This window comes from Terrapene carolina, unplaced genomic scaffold (genome assembly GCF_002925995.2).
Source record: "Terrapene carolina triunguis isolate 2854851 unplaced genomic scaffold, T_m_triunguis-2.0 Scaffold23, whole genome shotgun sequence".
NCBI lineage: Eukaryota > Metazoa > Chordata > Testudines > Emydidae > Terrapene > Terrapene triunguis.
In genome coordinates, this window is record NW_020664374.1 from 21,137,185 (window position 1) to 21,158,470 (window position 21,286).

Below are 21,286 nucleotides of genomic sequence, written 5' to 3' on the forward strand. Positions count from 1 at the left end.
GATTTTAAAAATTTCACTTATTCAGAGCAATGGATGGTAGGGAAAAACAGAACAAAGAAAAGGAAATGCCTCCTCTCCCTCCAGCTAAATTCAGTCTGTGCATTCATTTCCAGTTCAGGCCTTTGAGACAAATATGTAGCTGGATTTAAAAATGTATCCAGGTAATATTTTCACCATGAATAACACTTGTAGTTATGACTTCTAAGATAAGGGTAATTCTTGTGATGCAGGAGCCAACTGGCATCATCATTGGAACTGTAGGATCTGATCTTGAGGATCTGATCCAAGACTTCTCAGCTGTGAGGGTCAAGAAGGATCTCCTCTCTGCAAATGCAGCATTGCACAGTTGACTATATGCATTCTGAATATCCTCCCTAGAAGTTTGAGTCAGCATAGGAAATCCATAACTGATCTCTGGCCCAAATTTTGGGGAAGCTATCTGAAGATCAAAACTCAGGATTTGTGATTCATAAAATTTTAGGAAGATAATTTTAAGAAATCTGTGATGATATAATCAAACCTCCTGCATAACACCGGTCATAAAATTTCACCCAGTAATTCCTACGGTGGGAGGAATTATTCTTCCATATTATGTAAGTGAACATGATTGAGCCCAATAACAGGTGATTGAATTAGAGCAGGCCTTTCAGAAAGCCATCTCTTCTCAATCAAAAGACTTCAAATTAATGCTGAATTTACCATTTCCCTTGATAAATTGGTCCAAAGATTAACTATCCTCGCTGTTAAAAACTTGTGACTTAGTTCCACTTTGATCTTTTCTAATTTTTTAACTTCAACTTCCAGCTAATGGATCTTCTCTTTAGTGGGCCTAAGCTGAACCCCAAATACTAGATTCTGGGAAAATTCAGATTTGGATTGAAGGGCCTGATCTAATACACGGTAGTCAATGGAAGGGTTTGACTTCAGTGGGCATTGAATCAGGCCCAGTCTCCTGATCTAAATTTATTGGCTTGACTCAACCTCTAGTTTCTTCAGTTTCATGTGTAGGACCAGGTGTTGGCTGCTGTCAAGGGCAGGATCCCAAATTGACCAGTGGTTTGATTTGGTTTGGCAAAGTCTTTGTTCCTTATATTTTCAGTAATGATCTGGATTCCCTTTTTTACTGTTGTAAGCCTTTTTCTTTGAACTAGAATTTCCTCTCCAACATCCAACTTTTTTAGCTCCTTGGTCATTCACTGAATTCCTAAAGTGGTGTTTATATTACAGTTTGTTAGGGGAAAAAAACACTGGGATGTCACAAACGTAGCGTAATGACCTCCATGCAGGTTTATCTGAGGGCAGGTCTATACTACTGCTTAAGTTGATCTAACTGACGTTGCTGAGGGGTGTGAAAAAGGCACCCCCCCACCCCCGCGTGACACAAATTACAGCGACCTAAGCTCTGTCCACACTGGCGCTATGATGGTGGGAGAGGCTCTCCTGCTGACGTAGCTTCCACCTCTCACGAAGGTGGCGTAATTATGTCAACAGGACAGTGCTCTCCTGCTGGCATACAGCGTTTTTACCAGATGTGCAGTGGTGCAGCTGCACCGCCGTAGCGCTTCTAGAGTAGAGCTGCCCTGAGTGTGAGTATGGAAATAAAATTAGAGGTCATATTGAATCTGGTTGAAACCTTGAAAATTGTGGCTCTTCAAGTTTATTTTTAATAATTTTTTCTCTTCCTCTTTTTCGATTCTTTTCCCCTTTCTTACACCAGGCAAGCCATTCTGATTTCTAGAACATTTTTTCCTTAGCTAAAGGAGAGTAGGTAGCTATCCATGCTAAGCAAATCATGAGTTATGGATGGTATGGTGTTTTCAGGTTTTAGTCACTGATGATGTCTCACGACATGCATGCCTTCTCTCTCCTCCTTTTATGAAAAAATATTATCTGTGTCTAAATATAGTATTGTTTTTGACCTACAGACTCTGCAGTGTTTCTTACAGCTATGCCTGAGCAATTTCAGTAATAACTCTGATAATATGAATAGGTTTCTTCTCCCACCCCCTACTGCTACAGCTGGTGCATAAAACCTAAATAGACACCAGGGTCCAATTGCAGAGCTTGAGTTTGAACTTGCAACCTCCAAACACAAGGAGTTCACCTCATTAGTGTACTAAGTTAATTGATTCAGTGCTCTGCCATCAATATTCTTTAAGTTACTTTAGTCCCTTGGATGCCGTTTACTGAGATGGTTTGGTCATATTTAATGTTTTGTTCTGGTTGTCCTATATTGTCTCTAAAGTAATGAGATATTAAAAAAAGGAGGGGAGGAAACTGAATAGTAAAGAGGGCAAGTGCTTTCCTTTAATTTGAGACACACACACAACAAGGAAATAACAGCTCAAAATGTGAGTCTGATGCATTCATGACTGCTCAGCTGAAAATAATGTTGCTATTTTTCAGGGTCCCTCTACCCCCACAAGGACATTTTAATGATACCATCTCTACTGATTAACATGTTGCACATCCATGTTAATTGACATTTCTGTTTATTTTTAAATTTAACACAGCTGATAAACTTTATATAGTGATATGGTCGAATCCTTAGATTAGTTTTGAATGTCTTTTGGTATCCCAACTTTTAAGCCTGATCCAGCTCCAATAACTTCAGCCCTTTTTTTATTGCCAAGGTTGTGTCTTTAGTAATTGCCTATCAACACAAGTAGTAGCAACTGACTATGAGCACCTCTGTTGTTCAGCTCCCCCAGCCAAATACATAGGACTGATAACATTTCCACTCTTTAGACCAGCAGAATAATCTTTCACTTGGGATCAGATGCCATGGGGTTGCTTGATGTGTATCATTTTAGGCTATTCTCGAATGTCTATCCTCCTAGTATCTAGGTGAATCATAGAATATCAGGGTTGGAAGGGACCTCAGGAGGTCATCTAGTCCAACCCCCAAAGTTCCGCGGGCCGGTCTCGAACCCACCCAAGCAACCAGTCCAGTCACGAAATCAGACTCACACAGTCTCTCTCCGTCAACTCTTTCTAGGTCCCCGGTCACTATTCCTGTTTCTATTCCTGTTTTTGAAATTCAGTGACACCTTGTGTAGTCATTTTATACCTGTGCCAAGTGGATGAAAAATGCTACCAGATCAGAATTGTGGTGCCAATGTAAATTACTATCCAAGGTGCAAAAACCAAGGAAAACTGGGCCCAGTTGGGTGTTCAAGCTGCTACCATCTGTAATATAAACAGTAAACTTTAAATTACAGTAAAAGTCCACAAACAAAGCTAGTTGGATAAATAATAGAGCTCTGCTTTGTGTTTGGGTAGGGATGCAAACAGCCCAAATACAGTTCTTTTGGATGAATGTCAGTCAGAAGGAATACTGGGCACTATACACATGTGATTGGGAAACAAATTGCCAGGAATTTCACAAGACTTCTGCTGTTCTCTCAGCATGTCCATCATGAGCACAAGAAAGGCATTCTCATGATGACTGTTCATTACTGTGTCATGGAGAGAACAATAGTCAGAAACCTGTGTAGTGTAGCTGGTAGAGATGAAAATGAAGGCAAGCACTCTATGACTAGAAATCCCAGGGTTGCGGGGAGAGACAGCGTAAGGTATGTGGGGAAGGAAGGAGACTTGGTGTCGTATAAAGAGAGACAGATGTAGTCTTACCCCACAGGTCATTCATATACCCAGTTAATCAAGAAGTTTGCTTTTCTCATAGTCAGTTTCCCATGACTCTCTTTATTGGGGAGAATTTGTTTTGCAGATGGCGGAGTTGACTGAAGGGATTCGCTGGGCCTTTATCGACATGTTGGAAAAGGAAAATGACTGGATGGATGCAAGAACAAAAAGGAAAGCTAATGAAAAGGTAACTGTTGATGTGGGAAAATGAAAATGCTGGGTGAAATCCTGCTGCGTTGAAGTCAATGGAAGCTTTGCCATTAGTTTTAATGCTGTGTTTAAAGTTCCATTTAATTGTTTATTATTTTAGAAATGCACATTGGCAATCTGTTTGCCTACACTTGTAGGATACTGGGCTAGATGGACCTTTGGTCTGACCCAGTATAGCCGCTCTTATGTTCTAATGCTGAGAAACCTGAACTCCTACTTTTCTGCTAAGCTGTTAATTTTGTTGTCTCATTTCCTCCCATGTTCACCCTGTTTGTTTTGTCCACTTCTTACACCCTGACTGACATGGAGATTGTGAGCTCTCTGGGGCAGAGCTGTCTTCCTCATTATTTGCCAGTACAGTGCCTACCACAATGATCCTTGAATGTGCTTTCTAGGTGCTACCATAGTACAAATGAATAATACTACTATAAAATATTTTTAAGTTTAGATTGTTTAGGATGTCCAGTACCTGGAAGGAGGAGGCTCCAATTTAGCAATGGGTATATGAAGATGTTATATCTGGCATCTTCTTTGATGTCACTGTTGGAAGTCTACCCCCTGAAAACAGTACTTCCAAGATGACGTCACCATTCCAGTGAATCAGCAGTCCCCAAATGCAATGATATCACATCATTCTCAAGATTGGCACTTCCCTTCATGATAACTTAAACATTGTGTGACATTATAGTGCAGAGGGTGAATTGGATGTTAGAAAGTATCCAAGGCTTCCTGAACCAGGTCCCTCCATCCCTCACTTACACTATGTGAGACATGAAAAGTGATCTCAGAAAACAGGGAGCAGCACACAGAGCAACAATCTGGATTTGTCTTCAATGCAAAAAACGACTGCAAGTGTCAGAGCCTGGGTCAACGGACGTGGGCTCACACTCTGGAGCTAAAAATAGCAGTGTAGACATTTGGGCTTGGGCTGAAGCCTGGGCTCTGAAATCCAGCAAGGGGATGCTCTCAGAGCCTGGGCTCCAAGCCCGAGCCTAAACGTCTATAGTGCTACTTTTAGCCCCATAGCATGAGCCCATTGAGCCTGAGTCAACTGACCCAGACTCTAAGAGTCACTGCCAAGGGGTCAGTCTCTCTCTCTTTTTTTTTTACAGTGTTGACATACCTTAAAAATGTGTGAACTCATAGGAGGAGAGGATGGGCTCTTCACTTTATTTGTGGAAGTGATTGGACAGCATTCAATTGACAAACACCCTTTCTGAACAGAATTATATGCAAGCAGAGCTGAATTATGTCCCACTTGCTGTGCTTGAATAAAAATAGCAGTTTTGATTTAAGAAAAGCAGTCTTCAAAGCTTTTTGAGAAATCAGATGAAAAGGCTGTGGAAGTTATTTTATCTTTGGAAAGTTTTAAATTCAGTATGCAACATCTTTGCTTCATGCTGCCTTTCTCAAGAACACATTAGGAATGTATAGATGGATGAGTGAATCATTCAGAGCACCAAAGCCAAGGGTAGCAGCGTCTCACTATGGTTCTTGCTAACCTGATAGCAAATGGAGTGTATTACCATTTGAGCCACCAATTACCCACATATTTTTACACAGCTTGTGAAGTTTAGGAAATGAACAAACTAACTGTCTGACTATATCTAATATAGATACTAGTGTATCTAATATAGATACTTGCCCAACTCAGGGTGAATTGATGCCATTTTTGGTCTTTGAAGAGGGAAAGAGGCCTTGTACATGTTTTTTTCCAAATAGCAACTTTTCTAATAATATCATAAGAGTCTGGTCTTATTTCTCTACTAAATTATTTACTTAACCACTCTCCCGCACTACTTCTGTCAGCCGCCTATCAGATATAGCAGAAGGCTGAACAGAAGAGAGCCAGTAGGAGAAGGTGGTAAAAGTACCATAAAGTCCGTAAGAAGCCAAAAACCATATTGGTCATATGTCCTTCTGATACATACAAAATGTGCCTGGCAGACTAAATTCAGAGCTAATTTAAAAACCCTACAATATGGTACAGTAATATATCCACTGTTTCAGTTGAAGTGAATGGGACTTCAACAATTTACTTCAATGGGAACAGGAGCAGGCTTATAAGAGCAAAATATATTTAAAGTATTATTTATTTATTTATTTATTTATTATATTAAAATGATTATTCAAAAATCACAGTAATATCATTGACAGCTGTCACCTTTTTGGATCATTACTGTAGAACATATTTTTTATAAGAATTCACATGTCTTGTGTGATTTTTAGCATATTAGACACAATCCCATAATAGGGCGTAAGTGGGATACAAAGTGAAATGACCTGATAAAATAATACTTTTAAAAAGCCCCATCTATCTTAAATCCTCTTAATCCAGAAGTGTTTTAAACAACCCCCAAAGCTTATTTCATTATGACTGTTCTTTTAAAAAAATTAAAAAATTACATCAAACAATAATATGATATATTTAAAACCAACACACAAAATGTCAGCTTTATTTGAGTAGTTTGGGCAATATTGGCAGAATATATAGGGAGCATCCTTCTCAGGAGAGATTGGCATCTTTCTCAAAAAGACATCCAGGAAGCAAGGTAATTTTCTAGGATTATTTAAGGCTTCAGATTGTAGGTTTACACTGAAGTTTACAGATAGACACCAGCCCTGCCAATAAAGAATAGTATGGTGAGGCAGTCTTAGTTTTGTAGAGATCTGGGTGGATATTTCGACATGGGTTCAAAGTGTTTATTCATAGAATCACAGAATATCAGGGCTGGAAGGGACCTCAGGAGGTCATCTAGTCCAACCCCCTGCTCAAAGCAGGACCAATCCCCAACTAAATCATCCCAGCCAGGGCTTTGTCAAGCCTGACCTTAAAAAACGTCTAAGGAAGGAGATTCCACCACCTCCCTGGGAAACCCGTTCCAGTGCTTCACCACCCTCCTAGTGAAATAGTTTTTCCTAATAGCCAACCTAAATCTCCCCCACTGCAACTTGAGACCATTACTCGTTGTTCTGTCATCTGCTACCGCTGAGAACAGCCTAGATCCATCCTCTTTGGAAACCCCTTTCAGGTAGTTGAAAGCAGCTATCAAATCCCCCCCCCCGCCATTCTTCTCTTCTGCAGACTAAATAATCCCAGTTCCCTCAGCCTCTCCTCATAAGTCATGTGTTCCAGCCCCCTAATCATGTTTGTTGCCCTCCGTTGGACTCTTTCCAATTTTTCCACATCCTTCTTGTAGTGTGGGGCCCAAAACTGGACACAGTACTCAGATGAGGCCTCACCAATGCCAAATAAAGGGGAATGATCATGTCCCTCGATCTGCAGGCAATGCTCCGACTTATACAGCCCAAAATGCCATTAGCCTTCTTGGCAACAAGGGCACACTGTTGACTCATATCCAGCTTCTCATCCACTGTAACCCCTAGGTCCTTTTCTGCAGAACTGCTGCCTAGCCATTCGGTCCCTAGTCTGTAGCAGTGCATGGGATTCTTCTGTCCTAAGTGCAGGACTCCGCACTTGTCCTTGTTGAACCTCATCAGATTTCTTTTGGCCCAATCCTCTAATTTGTCTTGGTCCCTCTGTATCTGATTCCTACCCTCCAGCGTATCTACCACTCCTCCCAGGTTAGTGTCATCTGCAAACTTGCTGAGGGTGCAATCCATGCCATCCTCCAGATCATTAATGAAAATATTGAACAAAACCGGCCCCAGGACAGACCCTTGGGGCACTCCGCTTGATACCGGCTGCCAACTAGACATGGAGCCATTGATCACTAACTGTTGAGCCCGACGATCTAGCCAGCTTTTTATCCACCTTATAGTCCATTCATTCAGCCCATACTTCTTTAACTTGCTGGCAAGAATACTGTGGGAGACCATATCAAAAGCTTTGCTAAAGTCAAGGAATATCACGTCCACTGCTTTCCCCTCATCCACAGAGCCAGTTATCTCATCATAGAAGGTAATTAGGTTAGTCAGGCATGACTTGCCCTTGCTGACTGTTCCTGATCAGTTTCCTCTCCTCAAAGTGCTTCAAAATTGATTCCTTGAGGACCTGCTCCATGATTTTTCCAGGGACTGAGGTGAGGCTGACTGGCTTGTAGTTCCCCAGATCCTCCTCCTTCCCTTTTTTAAAGACGGGCACTACATTAGCCTTTCTCCGGTCATCCGGGACCTCCCCCGATCACCATGAGTTTTCAAAGACAATGGCTGTGCAATCACATCGGCCAACTCCTTTAGCACCCTCAGATGCAGTGCATCCGGCCCCAGGGACTTGTGCACATCCAGCTTTTCTAAACAGTCCTGAACCACTTCTTTATTTACTGTGGTATTTCTATTGATATATTTTATAACTGTGCCAAGAGCTTTGGATGGGCACATGTTAAATGAATAAATAAAACCCCTTGATAAAATAATTTACTGGATAAATGGGAGACTTACCATGTGTCAGATCCCTAGAACTTTAATAAGTAGATTGCTTGCACCAATGTATGATCAGCTTTACACATCTTCCCCCTTCCATTTTTTTCTCTTTTTACTTTAATACAATAACATATCAAACAGAAAATTTGGTGGTTTTACCAGTATTTATTTACTGGTTTGATACACAGAAAGTGCATCTGTCTAAATGTGTCCACATTGTGTCATTGCCTGTGTCCACAATGCTGCTGTGATCCTGTCAGAGCTCACAAGTTGAGAGGTTGTTTTGGGTCAGTGCTTGAGATGAGGAACATCTGCATAAAGTATATCGCTGTGGATTCCTAGGTAGCCCTCTGACTTCTGGGTCAGTACTGAGCCAAAGCCCAGCATTATAATAGAGAGTTCTGTGTTGCTGGAGACACCATGTTTCAGATGAAAGGCCAGAAGGAACCACTAGTCTGACCTTCTGTATAACACAGCCCATAGAATGTCACCCCGTTATGCCTGCATTGTGCCCAGTGACATGTAAAATAACTGCTCTGGCTGCTATGGTAATGTAAGTGTCTCATGGCATTTTTATAAGAATAAGATTGTTAACTTGAGGACAAATCCAACTATGGGTGATTACAATCTGACCTCAGGGAAACTCTCCTGAGTTCAAATCCATTGCTCTATCCACTTGGCCATACTATTTCATAATGACATGTAGTGTTACTGTGTGCAGTTAAACAGCACCTGCATTTTACCCAGAAATGGCTGCATTTCATATAGTCTGTTTTGTCTATAGTTTGTTCAGCTGTTTTCTGTTTGTTTGTTTGTTTTTGAGTTTGCAAACCACATTGGAATGAAAGGAGTTAATTGTTGTTGTTATTTTCCTGTTTACCATTTCTACTGTATTAGGTCAGTTTCCCTGGTATTTAGTCCCTTTTTAGTCCATGGACAGTTAGGCTGTAGCAGGCTTATTCCTTTATTGTGCAACAGGTAAAAGATCTTTTGTTTGTATGTTTTGGTTTTGTGCATTGAAAATGTTCTTGAAAAAATTCTCTTCTTCTAACATGATCTTGACGGGCTCATATGTCTTTATGTTTAGGTGACTCCACTGTATTGCAAATGGCTTGATAGGCTTCCTGCTCACCTCAAAGAGGATACTGCAGATTCTGCTTGTGATAGGGATCGCCTCAATACCAGCTTCCACGTATTTACTGCAGATAGTGCCAGGGGGCAGCTGACCCAAATCTCACTGAAGTCAATGGAAAGTCTCCCATTGATTTAGGCAGGCTTTGGAGCGGATCCCTATGATAGAATCACTGCCGTAGTTTGGTTTTGGGAGAGCAGCCAGCTCAGTCTAAGTTTTGAAAATTGGCCTTTTTAGCAAGTATAAGCTTATGTGGCCTTTTGAGCACTTCTTCTGCATCCTTGTGCTCTCTATCTCAAGGAACCTCACCTTTCCTCTTGGAATACTCTGGAATTTAAGTGTTTCTTTCCCTCTGGAATAAGACCACGTAATAAAAACCCTGTCTTTTAATCATTTCAAACCCCTATGCTGTAAGTATGAATTGAAACCAGTTCTACTGAAAGCAGCCTATCCCCCCATGCCGCCTCCCAACCAAAAACAAAACACCCAAAGAAACGGATCCTAACAGGCTTGGGTGTTGTTTTTTTAACATGCAGTTCTCACCTAATTCTCTGGATGGAGCTCATGGTATTTCTAAAAATCATAGTTAAATCAGAGTCTAGTATCTGGCACCATGCTTTCATATTCTGTTTCCTTTTTCTTCTGTTAGTCTTACTTTATTATACTCTATTTGGCTATAATCAAGGATTTGTTTAAACTGTTCCTGTCAATCCTTTGAGTCTTAGATGGAGGCCTCTGATTTTTCTCTTTTTAAAACCCATTTTGCTTCCTGCTCTCACTTTTTAAACTCCCTATTTTGTGAGGGTCATTAAATTTTGCCTTCATTTTTAAGTATAGCTAAATTATTCAGATGAGTGCAGCTCAATGGGTGTCTTTGGCATGTGCTGTATGCATTATGTCAGTCATGCGGAGAGAGACCTCTTCAATAGCTCTTGTGCTGGCCCAGCTCTGAGTCACCTTGCAGCCTATTGGGAAAGCTGACAAATGTGCAAAAAGGGCCTTTTCTTTTCCTGACAATGGAAGTGTTGATAGCAGACTGCTATATCAGCCTAATGATACTGACAGCTGCATTTCCTAAGGATGGACCTGCAGAGAGAAAAGAGAATCCAAAATTGAAACTACATAAACATGACTCTTGTAATCATTTCCTAATGAGGATCCTAATTTTTAAAATCGTAATTTATTGCTGCTTCTTCAGAAATGATAATTCACTGGCAGATGATCATTGTGAGAAGTGTTTCTTGGGCATGGGCAAGATAAATTAATTTTTTGCTCACCCCTTTGTTTTCCTCCCTTAAAATGCCCCTTGTACTTGAGTTTAATGGGGGGCTTGAGAGTAAGATTCAAGATCTATATATCCAAACATATTTTCCAAAAGTATGAAAATTTACTGCTTTTTATGAAGTTATTTTATTTGTTTTGATGAAGCACTATTTTTAAAATTTTAAGTACAAATGACAAGCCAAAATATCTTGTGCTTCTGTAATAAGATCTTTCTGTAACATAATTAACCTTTCTAGGTTACAGAGCACAAATCCCAAGGTCACTCTGAAGTAATATTGTTGCCTACTGGATTTGACTGCTGCCCGGTTTTACCTTTCTCTAAGGAAGTCCTATTTACAATATTTGTTTCCAATCCCATCTCTCCCAGTCTGACGACTGGTAGGGCAGAGTCATAGAAAAACATACGCATAATTCTCTGCTATGTTTCTTAGTTTAGTCTCAGCTTACATTGCTTGATTCTGTTCCCAGTGAAGTCAATGGCACAAGTCTGATTGACTTCACTGGGAACAGAATCAAGCAATATAAACTGAGGCAAAATTCCCATTGACCTCTGTGGTGCAGATCAGGTCAATGGCCTTTACAAACCAATGCCTGGAGTAATTTAGGACTATCTATAATAGGAACAAAGGCCCCAATTCAAAAAGGTACTTAAGCATGTGCCTTAAGCACTTGTGTATTCTGATTGAAGTCAACCCCGTTGAAGTCAATTGGACTACTTAGGCACCTTACTGAATAAGAGTCGTAACCATTTTAGCTGAACCAATTTTAAATGCTTTAAATATGGTATTCCTGGTCAGTGACAGGAGCCAAAACTGTTCTGAAACTATGTTTAAAGAAGAGCTAGTCACAAAGTTTTCACCAAAATGTTTCTTTTGTCAAAAAATGTCAATTTGTCAAAACCAGAACTGTTTATGGGGAAAAGGGTGGCTTTGACAGTTTTTTTGACTCAAATTGTCAAACCCTCTCCCTCCCCCAAAATTGTCAAAACAAAATTTGTTTTGACAGTTTCAAAATGAAAACTTCTGGTTTTCTAGTTCCAAAATGACTTTTCAGATAGAAATGTAAGCTAATTATATTTTTAAAAATTGTTAGAAAATTATCAAAATTGAGATTAAATGCTTTGAAATGATCAGACATAACATTTTGATTGATCTGAACCAAAACTTTTTTGGGGAGTTTTCTGCTCCTGAATATTTTTGGGATTTTGACACCTTGTCCTTATTCAGGATGGGAATAAATGTAAAAATTTTGAAAATGTTTATGAGAAAGGCAAACCATTTCCTGCCCAGCACTAGTTTATAGCTTGTTCATCTAATATGGTTTAAATAATAATGCTTTCCATTTCTGTCTGGCTTTCAGAAATAAAATGTCTATAAGCACCAGCCTATTGTTTGTGTTTATCCCTTAGGTTAGTATTTCCCAAACTTGGGACGCCGCTTGCGTAGGGAAAGCCCCTGGCGGGCCGGGCCGGTTTGTGTACCTGTCGCGTCCGCAGTTCTGTCTGATCGCGGCTTCCACTGGCTGCGGTTTGCTGCTCCAGGCCAATGGGAGCTGCTGGAAGCAGCGGCCAGTACGTCCCTCGGCCCGCGCTGCTTCCAGCAGCTCCCATTGGCCTGGAGCAGTGAACTGTGGCCAGTGGGAGCCGCGATCAGCCAGACCTGTGGACGCGGCAGGTAAACAAACCGGCCCGGCCCGCCAGGGGCTTTCCCTACACAAGCGGCATCCCAAGTTTGGGAAACACTGCCTTAGGTTATAAATCAAATAATGCAAAATTACTTCTGCAGATTAACCAGTCCTGAGCCTCAGCCCACCCATCAGTAGCTTGAGAAAAGAGAAGGAAAAGATAGATGTTTCAGTGTGTCTGAAAAGTTAACAAAACCAGGCTCTGCCGGACCATATATAGGAGTGAGTCCCAAAACTAAAGACCCCACCCCTTCCTTTATGCTTATATAGCACCTTCAATCCAAAGATCTAAAAGCACTTCACAAACCTTAAATCTACTTTAGAAACATTAATGGACCCTGCTAGGTTTACTCTTGTTCAGTGACACCTTACTTCAGAAAGACCTGGGAACCGAGGGGGAAACATTCAAAGGCAGAGATGGAACTCACTAGGAGTTAGGTGCCGAACTCCTATTTGTGCCTTTAGAAACCTTTGAACCCAGGCTTCTCCCTTCCAGATTTGTGCTTTTAATCACGAACCTATCTACCCTGTCTTTAGTGCAGACTGAGCCTCAGTGATGATGTTGCTGCAGTGGAATATTTTAGTATTTCTGTAGTCTTGGGTTGTGGCAGTGCTCTGATGTAGACATTAAAGATTAAGATGCCAAGCTATATTGTAACAACTACACCGTTGGGGGACCTGGCTGCAAAAGGTTAGTCTACTGATACAGTTAAAATATGATCTGGAATGTGTAGTGGGGCTGAACCATGTTTTAACTGTGTTTCTGAACTGCCCTACAGGTTTAGAGGACAATAAACATACCACCATTCAACTCAGATTTGTCTTTACAAAGTGGTTAATCCTTTTCCTACTATGCTCATGAATGTGTGCAGAGAAGAACACTACATGACAGGTTGAAGGAAGGAAGTGAAGAGTACTGTATTCATTGGAAATGAGGAAGGGAATCTGGAAAGGTCACTGTAGTAACCCAGACTGGAATTTTGCCAGGACGCTGAAGTTAACACCCTTCTGCGTTCGTCTGGAAAATGACAGTGTTAAGGATAACATTTCAACTGGCAGATAAAACGAGTGGCAGACTTTCCTTTCAGTGTGAAAGTATTTTACGCTTTTTTCCTGGATTAAAAAGAAATCTTCACTTGCGGTTGGATTGACAATACATAGTTACAAGTCCAACACTTCTTCCTCCAATAAACTTTTATTTTGGCCCCAGAGAATAATATCTTTCAAAACCCAAACTCAATTAATCTCCTCAGGAAGATTGGGGTTTTCTGCTCAGTAACCATATGAAATGTTCATCTTTGGCCCGAGCTGAAGCTAATAGCCATGGCATGTTTGCTTATATCTTATCTGTGAGGCTAGATCTGCTGCTGTCAGCTTCTCCCTTGTTATCTGGCTGCTGCTACTGCTCAGTCAGTTGTACAGTGATGTCAGTTCCATTAATAACCTGAGCACCATGCAGACAGATAGTGGAAAATGGGTGAAGGGAAAGGAAATTGCATTTAACCCTGATCTCTCGCTGTCATTTTTCAGACCCAAGCACAACTCCATAAGGTCAGAGTGGGTGCATGATATCAAAACACTTGTGACAAATCTCAGGCTTGAAACAGAGGCAGAGAGACAGAGAAAAAGATGGAGGGACATACATACAAGTAAAATTGGGCATGAATCTGGAGCTTTTGGAGTGGAAATGCTGTGTAAAAGCAGTGATACACACCATCTTAAAATTAATTCTTCTGAAGTGCAAGAAAGTTGCTCTCATTTCTGCAAACTTTGTTGTTTTAGCTTTGACTGTCATTGTTTTTGCTGTTTCTCCTGCAAAACCAAACCCCTTTTATAAAGGTACATTTTAAAAAGGATTATTGCCCCTTTGCTGAGCAGTAATGAATGCTCATAGACTCCTAGACTTTAAGACGAGAAGGGACCATCATGATCATCTAGTCTGACCACCTTCACATCGCTGGCCCAGAACCTCACCCACCCACTCCTGTAATAGACCGATAAACTCTGGCTGAGTTCCTGAGGTCCTCAAATCATGATTTAAAGACTTCAAGTTACAGAGAGCCCTCTATTTACACTAGTTTAAACCTGCCAGTGACCTGTGCCCCATGCTGCTGAGGAAGGCGAAACCCCCTCAGGGTCTCTGCCAATCTGACCTTGGGGAAAATTCCTTGCTGACCTCAAAGATGGTGATAAATTAGACCCTGATCATGTCAGTGATACCCATCAGCCAGACTCCTGGGAGAAAATTCCCTGAAGTACTCAGAACCCTCCCTCTGAGGCCTTGGAGGCCATTTTCCTGTTAGGAGCTGGAATCAGTGAGGCAGAATAAAGTACATTCTTACTGTAATTTGTGTATTTACAGAATGAACACGTCCTGTTTCCTTGAGCAGAGGTTGTAACAGGCTACATACAGGCAGACACCCCAAGTAAGGCCTCTGCCTTCCCAGCTCCGAGGAGCAGCTTCCTTGGGCCTGTGTCTTTCTCCAGGACTCTCTCTGAGGGTTTGGCTACACTCGTTTTTCACAGTGCTGCAGCACTGTGAAGCGTGAGTGTAGTCGCGCTACCAGTGCTGCGATCTCGCAGCGCTGTATTTACTCCACCTCTCCGAGGGGAGTAGCTTACAGCACTGCGAGTGAGTGTGCAGCGCTGCAGGCGCTGATTACACTGGCGCTTTACAGCGCAGCAAGTTGCAGCGCTGTACAGCGCCAGTGTAGCCAAAGCCAAAGTCAGACAAATCCAACTGCTTAACAAGGCACTGTTTCTTTTCCTCCTTAGCCCCTGAACCTTACCCTGGGAAACCCTTAATTCAAGTGTTGCCTCAGACTGCATGGCCTGGAAAAGGTGACCTGGCCATGGACCCTTCTTTTGCCCAGCAGCTCTGAGAAAGGAGCTGAGAAAGGTCCCGTGAGAAAGGATGATACCCAGGTCCCTTACTGACTCTGTGGGTGCAGTTACTACATGGTATCTTTAATTCTTTTATGGAGAGTTTAATCCTGGGTGCTTATATATCAACCACCCCTAATGTGCCAACCATGAGCACCTCCTACCGTAACAGGATAGATTCTTCAATATGGGTTCTGCGGGGAGGTTCCTTTGGGCACTGTCTTCACTGCCCAAACAGCCATGTTTTAAAAGCCAGGTTCCAAACCCAGTTGCAGCAAAACAAGTTTAGGACATGGCTTGATCAGCTGGTGGAAACCGATCACTCATGTTCCATTTATTTAAAAATACGTGTTTCCGACAAGTTTTTTCAAAGCCACTAATGGCAGACTTCCAGTGTGAGGCAGGTGCCTAGCTACTGTTTGTCTTCAAAAATCGTCACCTTCGTTTGGCCAGCTGTTTTGATATCTGACGATGTGCTTTGCTTAACTTGAGAGTAGATATAAATGACAGTGTAGTGCCAGATTCTGTAATCTACGTGTGCTTTTGACTGCACTTTGTGTACAGCTGGTCCTGGCAGGCTAGCTGGCTTGTGTGGCCATAATCCTCTCCCTTACGCTGGTGAAACCAGGAGTAACTGCACTGGTGCATCTCTATGTGCTAATGCATATTTTTAATACCCTGAGTACTAGACAGCAGAATTGGTGATGCAGTTTGGGGAAACTTTGTTATAACATCAGCAGAGATTAAAATTGCTCAAGCATTTCATTAGCCAATGATGTCTGAAACAAAATAATGAAGAGAAATGTTAAATGTCCCATTGAAATGCTCCAGATTCTGGTGGTGGTAGAGTTTACAGAGGTATTTTTTTTTTTTAACGGAGATCATCAGATGCAGGAAGAGGCTGCTTCCTTATTGGCTATTCACCAAGCAGCATGCAGTTCTCAGTGGAAAAGATGCTTCGTCAGCTGCTCACATTTATTAGGCAAACACTGATGTGCCTACGTTTTTTAAATAAGTGGTGACTGTCTGCTTCTTCCTTGATAACTTTGAAAAGTAAGTTTTTTAAAATTTAGAAGTAATCTAAGCTCAAGAATGGGATTTCTCACAAGTGATATCTACTAGAAGGAGAGACCCTTTCCTAGGTAGAAAACAGAATGTCTCTTCTGTTTGTTTGTTCTGTACCTTCTTGCCTGCATTGTGTGTCTGTGCGTGTCTGTTTTCTTGTCTGAAGGGAGGGTAGGGATGGTGAGGGGAGTAATATTGGTGTGCTCATTACAAGTGGACAGAGTTCCTCTCCACAGAGTGAGACAACAACTGCAAAGCTCTGATCATAAAAACTGTTTCAAGTGCGTGACAGACTGAGTATGTTGCATTGTTAGCATTCAATATGGTTGAATGTTCAGGCTGTGAGGCATTTTCTAGGTATTTTGGAGATATGGTTGTTCAGTTCCAGAGTGAACAATTTACCACCATACGGATGGAATCTATTCTTGGAGATCAGGGAAAGGGAAGGGTAAATACAGTCGTCTTTGCTTGAATTTAAGTCCATGATGGCTGCTAAGTTTCTGGGAAATGCTAAAGTCCATGCACTTGCTGGCTGATTCTGGACTTTAGGCCCTGCAAAGCATAGGGCCACACAGACTGATGGGGTCATAGGCTCCCACTGGTTTTCAGGAAACTAGAAATATAAAGAAAATTCTTAGATTTTGTTAGTAAAAAATATCCCTTTTCCAGGTGAAGATAACATTGGAAATTTTAAACGAATGTCAACTGATGCAAACAGAAGGCTTGGGTTGGAAGGCTGTCACTGTCAACAGCGGGTTATTCACAGTCCCCCTCACAGCTATCAAGACAGACCCTGGGGACCACAGATCCCACAGTGCCGGGCCCTGCAGCAGGAGAGAGCCTCCTTGCCCTCTCTCCCTCCCTTATGCTCCCTTTATATCTGTGCACAGATGATGCTATGTTATTCAGAACCTAAACTTTCCTTTAGCACGTTGAATTTCTTAAGCCCTTGGGGGTTTTTACCATGTCAATCAATGCAGTGCTCTTTGTTAAATCTCCTGACATGCCAGAGCTTAAACAAAAAACACCCAAAAAGGTTTTGCTCAGAGCTGTTCATGTTTCCAGCAATGGGTGGCATGGCAACCATTTGCAGTAGAGGTCAATTGCTCAGGAGTTCTCCAGGTGGGGGGTGAGGCACGGAGTAGGTTTCTAAGAAGAGTTTAATGGAATAATTAGAGCAATGCGCTAACAGATGAAGGTGCAGTTAATGTTTGTATGTATTTATTTTTTAAATAACAACCCTCCTGGGTTCTGAAATGAAACACACCTGGGAAGAAAATCTAGCATGACTTCAAAGGGAGGGATAACAAGGTTGTTTGTTAAAATGAAACATTTGGTTCTGGAGAAAGCACAACATCATCTGGAGATCGAGGGATGGTATAATTTTCTCAAATACCTAAGTGATTTAAGAGCCTAAGTCCCATTGAAAATGGGGCGTAGGCTCCTAAGTCACTTAGGCACTTTAGAAAACTGTGCCCAGAGTCCTAGATTGTGTTGGATCACAGTGTGGGTTTGCAAGTGAGGGCCTAAGGAGCTTCTCCTCCCATGAATTTCCAGCATAGGGAGGGAGCACCATGTCCTTGGGCTGACCTGTTCTTGGGCCCTTTCCGTGCAAGGATTTCTCAGGCCTAGGGCTATTTCTGGAATTAATTACTCCATCTTCAGTGAGGGCAGAGAGGAGGAAGGGCCATGTCCCCATCTACCTCTCACTGGCCAGAAGCAGACACTGCACCCTTTCCAAGGGTAGCGCGGTATCTGTGCTCCATATGGGATTCCCTGAGTTCTTGCAGCATTTTGCCTGTCAGACATGTCTTCCAGAATTTCCCCAGAGCTCTACACCCTTCCTTACTGCCCCCCAACAGCAGTTGTTGCTACATGTTTCAATCCCACCTCAATCAATCATTTGATTTTATTCATGGATTGGGGTGTCCTCACTTATGAACTGTAAAATGTGAAAAATAGAGTGGTAATTTGCTCAATGTTTACATTTTATTTTAAGTTCATTAGGATGCACTTTTTTTTTAAATAAACACACACACACACACACACACACACACAAAAGAATTTAGTCATGGAGGGTTTTTTTTTGCCTGGATTAAAAGGAGCATCATTAATCATTCACTGGGCTCTTAGTGCATCCTTCTCTGAACCTATCTTGCAAAAGCCAAGGTGCTTGTGGATAAAATAGGGCTACCAGTCTGCCACTTTTAAAATAGTAATACATTCCCTAAAAAGAAACAGTAACAGCTGCAACTATAGGTTTAGTCCAATCACATTTATGTAGCTGAAAAAGTGGAAGAATTATTGTAGCCCTGAGGTTAATAAGAACTACATTATAAAACAAAGGACCTAGCATACAGGCATAGGGTAAGATTTTTCAAAGCATTCAGCATTATCGTGCATTTTGCTCCCGTCAAAGTAAATGGGAGTTTTACCGTTGGCATCAGTGGGACTAGAGATAGGACGAAGTTGTTTGTTAATATCTGATCTGTATGTTTTTATTGCTTGTATTGCTTGGTGTTGGGTTTTATACTGTTCACCATTAACTGGGGATTGAAGACTCTTTTTAGACCTCTCCAATGAAAAGCTAAAACAACTGTTGACTTCCAAAATAATACTTCATATTGGTAAAGTGTAGTCTGCCACTGGATTTAGTCTGAATGTGGTTGAAGCTTTATTTCATCAAGGAGACTCTCTTTCTGTGGACTTGGCTTTATTTAAATTCTCATAGAGCACGGCTTATCTATTGCATTGGTTTCCAAAACAAACACTTGAGCTCCTTCCCATTCAGTATTTTAAATCTTTTTAATATGTCTGTCAGTTGGCATTTGGGCCAAGAATAAACTGATTTAAGGCTTGGATCATTTCACTGGCTTTATGACTAGTTTCACTGTGTTCTCTCTTAATACATTTATAGATAGCTTTGGACTATTGGATTTGATTCAGGCCAGAGTTGATATGGAGCATGAAATACCAAAATGCAGTTGGTTCATTGGAATCAACCTATTGCTTTAGTTCAAAATTACAAGGGATATAGTAAGCATAGATCCAACCATATATACTGTGTAATCATAGATGAAAGGTTATCAGGAATATTTTCTGAGTGCCATGAATATTCACATTTGACAGTCCAGTTCTGTGTGAATATGTATACTGTGTAGTTGTGTAATCTGTCATCTCTCCTCCACCACACAAGTCTGTACATAAAGTAACTGAATCTCATGATGTAGCATCACAAGCATAGGTAAAAATGGGAAATGGAGATAGAGTAAAATGCACAGGAGTATGTCTCTTCTGATATAACTACAGTTTAGCTCGGGGTGGGCAAACTTTTTGGCCCGAGGACCACATCTGGGTGGAGAAATTGTATGCAGGGCCATAACATAGGGCTGAGGCTGGGGTTTGGGGTGTGGGGTGCAGGAGGGGTTTGGGGTGTGGGCTCCGGCCTGGCACCACTTACCTCGAGGGGCTCCGGGGTGGCAGTGATGCACAGCAGGGCTAAGGCAGGCTCCCTGGACCTCCCCACTCTGGGCCTCGCGCTTTCGAGGGCTGGTGCGAATGGCCGGCACGGTGGGTCCCGGAAGAGACGGATCTGTCACTTCCGCCCCGGACCCTGCACTCCCCTAGGGACGGCCCTGTGTGCAGTGCTGTTGATTGAGAGTTATATGGTGATGATAGTGTAAACTCCCTGAGAACGGGAATTTCTCTTTTTGATTGCTACCGTGGCTAGGACATATCCCAGGTTCCTCCTCCTGTTTAATTGCTCACAAACTCACATGACAGTTCTGGTGCAGTGCTGCCTGACATCTAAAGAACTGAACATTCTATTCTATTCACGTTGTTGTTGTGGGCTCATCATCATAGTATTGGAGCACTTTCCAGTAGTGCGTGAAGCAACATGACTACACATCTGCCAAGTTTTATTTGTTCTCTCATCCTCTCCTCAGAGGGAGAAGCATGTGCAGTGGGGTATCTTTGTCTGTATACTTTTTTTAATTTACCTGTTATGTGTTTATGTAAGAGAAGGCAAGGTCAAGGAAATGCACCTTGCACTTGGTGTGAAAGGTGCTGAGGTTAGTGGTGGTCCATAGTTCTTGGGGGAGTTCATTCTACACTCTTGGACCATGCCCAGAGACAGTTCTGTCTCTAGCACAGATGAGCTTTTGGTCTTATTGTTTATAGTTCCATTGTGCCAGAGGAGTAGTGTTGCTGACCATGGGCTTTGTCCTGGAGCTTTAGATGGTCTTTTAGATATCCTGGACCCAGGTCATGGAGTGCTTTCAAGATAAGGACTGAGACCTTGACCTTGATTCAAAATTCTATGGGAAGCCAGTGTAGAGAGCAGATGGCAGATTTGATATGTGCATGGTAGTCTGTGTTGCTAAAGAGATGTGCTGGAGTTTCCTAAGGCTTAGGAACCTGTTACCCAGCTGAGAGGTGATACAGTCTTGAATAACTGAGGCCAGGTCTCCTTCTGCCAGGAGCTAGGTGGAGATGATAGCAGCATCTTCAGGTAATGCTTTCTATGTGAGATCTCAGCATCAGTGAGGAATCCAAGAGTACTCATAGCCTACGGACTGAATTCACTAATTGTGGGTGTATATCTGCAACTGATGGAGACTGCACCATGGCTGCAATCTTTTTAAAGTACTTTCCTTGGCCCACCAGCATCACTTCTGTCTTGCTTGGGTTCAACTTCATCCAAGAGCTGATCCCATCCAAGCAATAGGCCACCTTTGTAATAACGGTGTGATTGTTTATGGTGAAGGATAGGTAGAACCGTGTATCATCTGCATATTGCTCAAACTTAAGTTCATGTTGCTTGACCAGTTCACCTAGTGGTTGCATGTAGATGTTGAAAAGCACTGAAGAGAGAATTGATTTTTGTGGAACTCCACAAGTGAGGGGTCTAGTGGTGGAGGTGCCAGTTCCCATCCCTGCTTATTGGTGGTTGGCTAGAATGGAAGTGTCCAGGGTGGTTTTCTTTAGTGTTTGTTGGAC

General features: G+C 41.9%; 1 protein-coding gene across 1 annotated transcript in view; it reads left to right on the forward strand.

Moving 5' to 3' along the window:
* Positions 1 to 21,286, forward strand: part of LOC112104466 (phosphate-regulating neutral endopeptidase PHEX) — a gene marked incomplete at its 5' end in the record, with an annotated part of 114,970 nt that overhangs the window by 54,137 nt on the left and 39,547 nt on the right. The window contains one exon of the mRNA XM_026649346.1: positions 3,731 to 3,832. Within this exon, the coding sequence (XP_026505131.1) occupies positions 3,731 to 3,832 (102 nt within the window). The remainder of the gene's footprint in view (positions 1 to 3,730; positions 3,833 to 21,286) is intronic.